The sequence below is a fragment of the Fragaria vesca genome, linkage group LG7 (genome assembly GCF_000184155.1).
Source record: "Fragaria vesca subsp. vesca linkage group LG7, FraVesHawaii_1.0, whole genome shotgun sequence".
NCBI classification, from domain to species: Eukaryota; Viridiplantae; Streptophyta; class Magnoliopsida; order Rosales; family Rosaceae; genus Fragaria; species Fragaria vesca.
In genome coordinates this window covers 5,387,455-5,395,728 of record NC_020497.1, presented here as the reverse complement: position 1 = coordinate 5,395,728, position 8,274 = coordinate 5,387,455, and the positions used below count along the sequence as shown (strand labels likewise).

The window sequence follows — 8,274 nt, the reverse complement described above, 5'->3', positions numbered from 1 at the left end:
GCGTATTATATAGGATTCATGGTGTCGTTCGTTTTGGACCCTAATCTCGGTTATCAAGGTTAAATCAAATCAGAACTTTTGAAAAATGAAAATACGTTATACAATATAGTTTTTTTGGTATCCTGCAATATCTTTGTTCATAATTTACCTTTTCAGACCAAAAACAAAAATCTTTGTAATGGAAAATTTATGTTCCTAATGCACTATATATTACAGTCTACTTATAAATATGAGATTGATATAAGAGAGAATCTCTTGAAGCAGAAATGGAAAGTTCAATCTCTCTATATTTCTACATGAGAACAAAGATCTCAAAAAATACTAGCTCTGAAAGAAATCATCTCAGTAAGTATCTGATTTTTTGGACTATGTACCTGCAATATCCACAACAAAATTACTACCATGAATTGGATATAATCCTTCATACCAAAGCATTTGTGTAGAACATTAGGACATGTACATCTCACTTAACAGAGATTTTGCATTTCGTGAGTTTTCTACTGCATCTCACTTCATCCTGTGTGGGTCATTTACACTTGTGATCAAGAGCACATTCTTAAAGAATGTATCAATATGTATGTAGAAGTTTGCATCATTAGAATCAGGTAAGAGAACGATTGCAGATTGTTTGGACTAGACTCCTATACCATCATGGCCAGTACAACATAAGGTAACAGCATATTTGACATGTCCAGTACTCAACAAGAGAATAACAGTACAATTCGAACTTCAGACCATGCATGTTCAGATGGACACCTCTTCAAGTCATTCTCATCTGTTAATCTGCAATGAAAACAAATAGTGCGAAACTCATAAAATATCTCATTCCTTTCAAAGTCATCATCTACCATTCATCAACCTCCACATTACTTTCTGAGTTTCTTTATTGCCTAAACGGCTAGACATATAACAAATCAATAATAAAACTTGAATAAAATCAGATTTCTTGCCAATTGGTTGTTCTTCAAAAATAGAGGTTTGCCTCTCAAAGCATACTCTTTTCCAATACATGCACCTCATCTCAACTCTCTTTAGATCAGTACTACTTGAAACAGAAGCAAAAAAAATAAACAAATTATAAACATTTATTCACAACGGTATAAACTGACAAAGGAACCAGGGGGTAAAACATTTACCAACATGCTGTAAGATACCATTGATCAATGATATGCATTAAACACTCAACCTCTTTCTCTGTTTTTAACCAAAAGAAACTCTAGTATGAATTCCATATAATTTATGCGCAACTAAAACCAACAGTTTTTCTCCAGTTGGAAAGGTAACTGATTTGTAATACGCAATTTTAAGTACATTTGAAAAGGAAAGAATAGAGAGTGAAGAAACTAAGCCTAGTATTAAAACAATGAAAACCTCATATAGGCATTACGAAAATTTATTGATTCCATACTTGCCTATTAGATTATCAAATAGGAAGCAATGTACAAAATGGAAAGACAATACGACATTGCAGGTTCAGAGACTTGCCAAACTTTAATGTTAAGAACAATGGAACAAAGTTCTAAAATTGCAGACGTTTTAAATTGCAAAAAGGATTCAGCATTGCTAGAATTCCAATTACCCATAAAATTCTTAAAAATATATGTTTATTTCATCCCATCTAGGCATAGGTAAGTAACCAACAGAGAAGCCAAACAACTGTGAGCTATCTTTGACAAATGAAGTATGTTCTGGACTTGCAAGAAAAGAACTAAATAACTAAATTTAATCAAAGAGAGGTAAATTATAGTCAATAATTGAAGAAACAACAAAGCATGTCCAGCATTCCAAAATATGCAAACAAATGAGCAGATGTTTAAAGAAGACCAGCACTTCAAGCGAACCAGAAGCAATGAAGAGTCCCCATAACCCTAAAGCATTCCCATATCATATCCACAAACACAATAATAAGAAACCAGAACAGAACTGTAACTCCATACAAACAATTCTCCAATCCCTAACTTTACAGTTCCCAACTAGCAATCAATCAAGAATGTAGCTCTTGGAATTGCAGCAGCTCTACACAAACCATATCACAAAGAAACTCTAAAGTTAAATGATGCTTACCTAAAGCGGAAAGCAGAACTGGATGCTGCCGAGTCCCTCAACCGGTATTTGTATCACGGTACGTGAATCCAAAAGCTGATTAAGTGTAACCCGGTCTGATAAGCTCACAGCGTTTAGTATTGCACTCTTTTGGTGGAGCGTAAATCTAAATGTATAAGGATATTGGCCTTCCCGAAGCAGAATTATGTAACTCAAATCCTGCACAACAAAATAGTAAATAAGTATCAAATCAAGTGAATTAGAACACTGCCATGGTATTAATATACTAATATCAATGCTTACCTCTTCGCTCATAACAGTCTCCATATCAGCAGCACGAAATATGATTTCTAAACTTGTCATTGTGGCTTGAACTGAAAAGATACACTAAACAATAAGTAACAAATCAAGTAGTGCAGCGACTATATACATTAAACAAATCAACAAATGCCAATCGAACATATGTTTGCACACACACATATTATAAAGAAAGTGAGCACATAACAAGAAGTATAACATAAAATTAAACTTCTCTAATTCAAAACTAAATATGTATTACCCCAAGCAAATAAGTAGCAGCAGAGGTCAGGTTCCTAACCTACACCCAGAAACAGAAATTACTATATATATATATATATATATATATATATATATATATATATATTTTTTTTTTTTTTTGTAGGTGAACAATTTATGTCAATACACTCAATACCAAAATATCTTTCAATACAGACCTAACGGGATGGTGGTGCTTCTTCCTACCACCATTACAGACCTAGATAACCAAAACCTTCTGAACCTATTACAGAACATGAAATCTTTGAAGCTATCTCCTTGATAGGACCTCTCAAAGCACCTGGACCAGATGGTCTACCAGCTCTTTTTTATCAGACCTATTGGAAAGACATTAAATCACATTCCTATCTCATTCTCAATCGCATAAGCTCAGTTAGCTTCTCTTTCTTAATCAATGGTAAACCTCACAGACGTTTCTTTCCTAAACGAGGTCTAAGACAAGGGAACCCGCTGTCACCATATATTTTTATCCTTTGTATTGAACCTTTAATTCGACTGTTAAATTCCCTCGCTTCTTCTCCTAAACATCAAGTTGGAATCCTCTCGTCTCCACTGGTTTCCAAATCTCAAACTTATTCTTTGCTGATGACTGCCTATTATTTCCTAAAGCTACCACTAAAGCACAGCTCATCATCTTCTTAACACTTTTAACTTCCTTTCTATAATAAATGTATAGAACAGTCGCACATGACACCCCACTCAGACAACACAGAACATTCCATGGCCACTACTTTAGGCATAGAGATCACACAAACAAACAGTACCATTCATATCCTGCTACTAACAAAATCCACAATCCAGTATTACTTATCTCTATATGCTCAGCTGCTAAGTGATGGGATGGTACCTGTAGGAGCATGCGTGCTCAAATTGTTGATGAGCTCCCGGAAAATGAGAGCCGGAATCTGGACGCTGACTACATAGCTGTCAGCAGACCAATCTACTCCTGGTAAAACACCGCTGTATTGTGAGATTAGCTGCATCGGAGAGCTGTGCACCACATTACCCTCACCTGAGAGAAATCATCAAATTAAAAAATTCAAACATTCATATACGATCCTTACATTTAAACAAATTAATAACCAAATTATTTAAAGATCTGAGAGAAAATCATTGAATTGAAAATTTCAAACCCTAATTCCCAAAATCGAAAAGTTTCTTTAAATATCTTACTGTTTTTCAAGCTATAGAGCAGCTCGAAGGCCTTCTCCGCCGTGAGACACAAAGAAAGACCGTCGGCGACGGTGTTGGCGATACGCTCCTCCAAGAGGCGGAGATCGAGGCGGAAGACGCGATTGCCGCGGCAGCAGCTGAAGGTGGCGAAGGTTCTCAGCGATATTTCGATATAGGCCTCAACATGAGGCGGGAGAGGGCTCGAAGCCGCCATAAGAAGTCCATCGGACGATGTTGGAGACTTGGTCGTTGCATTTCAATTGGATGATGGTTAAGTAGTTTGAGTTGATAGGATTGCTTGGTCTTCGTATCTGTTAATAACTCCTAGTTATGAGGAGCTTGTTATTTACTAGTTAGAGTTTGAGCTATTCTTTAGTTGAGTCGACCACAGTCTTAGGGTTGTAAAGATGTGGTTTGTTTTGAATTTCTTATCCTTCTGTAATGGCTATATAAGCCGTAGTTGTTTCTTGAATTGAATAAGAATCATCCATCAAAAGCTTGAGAGTTATTTGTTTCTAGGTTTGGTTTTTCAACAGACGAGACGCAGAGATGACCGGAATCGCGAATCTTTCCGGTTCCGGCGACGGATATGGCGTCTGAGCAGGAGGCAGTCAAGGACAGCAACTTCAACGCCTCGAGGAGAAGACGGCCTTCTTTGAGTTCCAAATAAAAGAAGGCCCAGCAAATTACTAAGTAAACCCAGAAAGCTATTTACACCCAACAAAATCATAAAATCTCTAAGTGCACCTAGCGACTTTCCAAAAATGCCCTCCTTTTGTTAAAAGTTAAACCCAGCAAAACTAATCGTTTTCCTTCCTCTTTCTCTTTTAACACCCAACCAAATCTGTCTCTTGTTTCCCTCGTTCATTTTTCTTCAGCCTTGTCTCCATCTGTTGCTCCTTCTTACATCTTAATTCGTCTTCTTCTTTAGCGGTCCGTCATCTTAATTGGAATTAATCTCGTAAGATGATTAACAATTAAACCCACATCTGATAAAACCCAAAGCTCACTGATACAATCTGCTTCAGGCTCACGCATCCCTCGCCGCTGGCACACCGAAACCCAAACCCTATCGAACTGGATGGTCAGCCAAGTCCAGAGCTCAAACCAGATGTTTTGAAAAAAAAAAAAAAAATGAAAAACCCGAAAGGCAGAGAACTGGGAATTTAGATAGCAACATAATTGATGATGTGTTATATATAAACACACATTGTGTGTATACTTAATTTTGATTATGGGTTTTGGTTAAAGGTTTGCTCGGATCAACAACGTTTTCAAGTTGTACTGCTGGGTACTTAGAAAATACTGGGTTCTAGAGTGTCATGGTACAATGAGTCAAATTTTCTTTTGATCAATCAAACAACTCAAATGCTACAATGAGTCTTTTGTGAGTCAAACTCAGACATTTCCCTTATGAAAATTGACTATGCTACTAGACCAAATGATACTTGACCACTAGACCAAATTTTCATATAAATATTTTTTTTAGATCAAAGAATGGTTTCATTTCGATTAATAAGATAGAAACATATATACATTAAGGAGTTTATAGTGGCTTCATGAAACCCAAAACATAATTGGGAAGAGTACCACACTCCATTTAACACACTTACAAACTCGATTCATCGCTAACTAGAGACTAACCACTCTGACACCATCTGCCACCAATAGGTAGCACTAACATGATATGGAGCTCATTAGGTTATATCAACATTTTGAGGTGTCATGATTCTGATAGTGTATTTTCAGTTCATTTTGAATTTTTAAACATCATATATTTTTACGAAATATCATCTATACCATGCCAGTGGTATAAATAAAACGACAAACATAATAGAGCTAAAGTTTTCCATCTAAAAACTAATTACATGCATTTGCTCTTGGCTAAAAGAAAACGAGTTACATGCACATCCATTCCAAGTTCCCAACTATGTTTCCTATTAAACTAATTAAATTGTTTGCAACAAGAAGAAAAAGATTACATTAATAGATAGAAACCCTTTCTATACATAAATTACATGAATCATTAAACCCAAATGTACACCCATGTATATCGCAAGTAAATCTTTGACAGGAAAAAAAAGAAGATATATTGCCATGTCAATCAAATAAACGGGATCTGTATATTTATTTTTGAAGTTCATTGAGGAAATTAAAAGACACTAAAAAGAGGAACCAGCTAAAACAATTAAAATATGAGTTGGGAAGTTTTAGAATTAATTGCCCATTAAATATTTACCCTAGCCTTAAATGCATGTTTTAACCATGTTGATAGATTTTTTTTGTTTCAGTTTATATTTAACAGTGTTAACATCGGTGTTAGTGTCATGTAGTTGACTGTATTAAATGAATGATTGTGATTAGCTAACACCTATTGGTTTACATGCACCTTAGTGCATACAAGAACTTTCGAAAAACTGGTGCCTAAAGTTGTTGCCTCTTGCGGCTCACCTCAAGTCCGGGACTGCTAGTATCTTAATTAGGCCTTCATAGCCTCTCAATTATTACTCATGTACATGGAACAAAGGCGATTGGTCTTCAGGTAATTCTGTCAATTGAAAGTTTCTATTCTATTTACGCACTTTATCTTTGCTATGATGAAATTCTATGTGAATGACAACCGAAAATTGATAGGGGACTTTTGTTTGCATTTTGAGCTTTCTGTTAAAAGGTTGAGTTCCATGAAGAAATATATATTTGGATTAGGCTCTCAGATGATTTTCTCCTAGTTGTTCCATTGGGCCACAACAAAATTTTTCCTTTGATATTGATAAATAAGATGTTTATAAGATTCTAAAAATTTACAGCAAACGCAAGTTATGGTTACAGCTGTTGTAATTGGCTTGGTTGCTCAATTTGTTTGTGGGCTGCCTGGCCCTGCTGCAATTGTAATGAGCAATGGTCTAGCTTTATCATCCACTGCATCTGCACTGCAGGTGATTGTTATGAGCAATTATAGTATATTACTTTTGTGTAATAGGCATCTTTGATTTGATTGATTGGATTATCCAAAACTTGAATCAACAGTTTCATACAACAAGTCGAGCATCTTTAACTAGGTTATCTTAAGATTGATATCTTCAACCTGACCTTGTAATTTATCTTCATGATGATGAAGTGGATAAAATCCCCTGCTTAGGTCAGTTCAGTAATTGAATAATTTTCGTTGGCCATCATTCCAATTTCCAGGGAGGGATGAGCTCAGTTATCATTTCGTGAGAGATGCTAAAAAGGATGATATATTGATGTGGGTGCGAGAGAACTGCTGTTGCCAATCTGGGCTTACTTGGGAAATGTTTTGCGCTATGGGGCTATCCCTTTCTTCCCCTTGGATACTTACACAAACATGCCGTAATTTACTAATTTTGGTAGAAACTAGAAAGGGTGTGCTATGCCTACACGCCGTAGTTCTGGAAACAAATCACCTGTACCCAAATTGCATGTGCCCAATATGTGCCATCAATCAAAAGTTGACACATGAAATTCCATTTGATACAAAATTAACAGAAATCTAACTGTTATATTTAAGTAAATTCAATTTTTTACTAAAGAAAAATAATTTCTCCAAATCTCCACGTTCTTCTTCCCTTCTACTTCTCTTCTTCTTCATTGCATCGTCTGGGATCTTTTTTTTCTCCCAATCTTTCTGGGATAAGGATCCTCTCCTTGTCTGACACATATCCTTGTGTATCCTTGACTTCTAATCCTGTCCATTAATTAGATATACAAAGGTCATAATCGCACCACCTCAGCATTTATCTATTAAATATTCAAAAGTTGGTTTTCCAATACAAACACCAACGATTTCTCACAATCCTCCGTTAACAAACAGATCGAGTCCAAAAAAAATTAGAAGACGAACAGATTAGATTCTCCAATTTCCAATTTCTCTCTTCTCTCGTCTTTCAATGTTTCCCCGCGCTCGTTTTCTAATTTCTCTCGTCTTTCAATGTTTTCCCGTGCATATATATATATATATATGCTCTCTCTTACTGATTCAATGCTCTCTCTTACCGATTCATTGCTTCATTATCTCTTTCATCGACTATGTCGGGAGATTCCACTCTGGGACAAGAATCCTTTCATCGACCACCATCAATCATGTCAGCTATGGCGTTAAGAGATGTAATCTTTCTGTTGTTCAGAACTCAGTCTCTTCTTTTTGTTTTTTTTCTTTTGCTCCCTTCTCTTTGGTTTCCAATCCTTTGGTGTTTTCATTATTTCTACTGTGAAGGATGTTATAGATCATTTAATAGTATTTTGCATTGGCTTGCATCTCTTTCTAATTATACTTTCGTAACTATGAAAGGTTCTTTATTTTTCTATGATTTGTTGTATACTCTCTGTTTACCAATTTGTGTTTATACTACAGATAACAAATATTGGTGGAGAATCTAGCTTGGCTGACACAAGTTGACAAACCGAAATTCGGTATGGAATTTGACTCTGAAGAAGCTGCTTATATATTTTACAATGAGTATG

The 8,274-nt window shown here is 35.8% G+C and overlaps 1 protein-coding gene across 1 annotated transcript; it reads right to left on the bottom strand.

The window, feature by feature from the left end:
• Nucleotides 1-383: 383 nt before the first annotated feature.
• LOC101308707 lies at nucleotides 384-4,170 on the bottom strand. The gene is made up of 5 exons (XM_004306759.1): nucleotides 3,793-4,170; nucleotides 3,467-3,631; nucleotides 2,347-2,417; nucleotides 2,065-2,262; nucleotides 384-783 (listed from the first exon to the last, which is right to left on the bottom strand). Exons 1-4 carry the CDS (start codon nucleotides 4,004-4,006, stop codon nucleotides 2,065-2,067), a joined length of 648 nt encoding a protein of 215 aa, XP_004306807.1. The 5' UTR covers nucleotides 4,007-4,170; the 3' UTR covers nucleotides 384-783.
• Between the last annotated feature and the right edge of the window lie 4,104 nt (nucleotides 4,171-8,274).

Coding starts and splice junctions, on each gene's coding strand:
- LOC101308707 (XM_004306759.1), bottom strand. CDS start 4,006: ATGGCGGCTTCGAGCCCTCTCCCGCCTCATGTTGAGGCCTATATCGAA. Junction 2,418..3,466: donor GAGCACGCATGCTCCTACAG/GTACCATCCCAT, acceptor GTATCTTTTCAG/TTCAAGCCACAATGACAAGT. Junction 2,263..2,346: donor AGACTGTTATGAGCGAAGAG/GTAAGCATTGAT, acceptor TTTGTTGTGCAG/GATTTGAGTTACATAATTCT.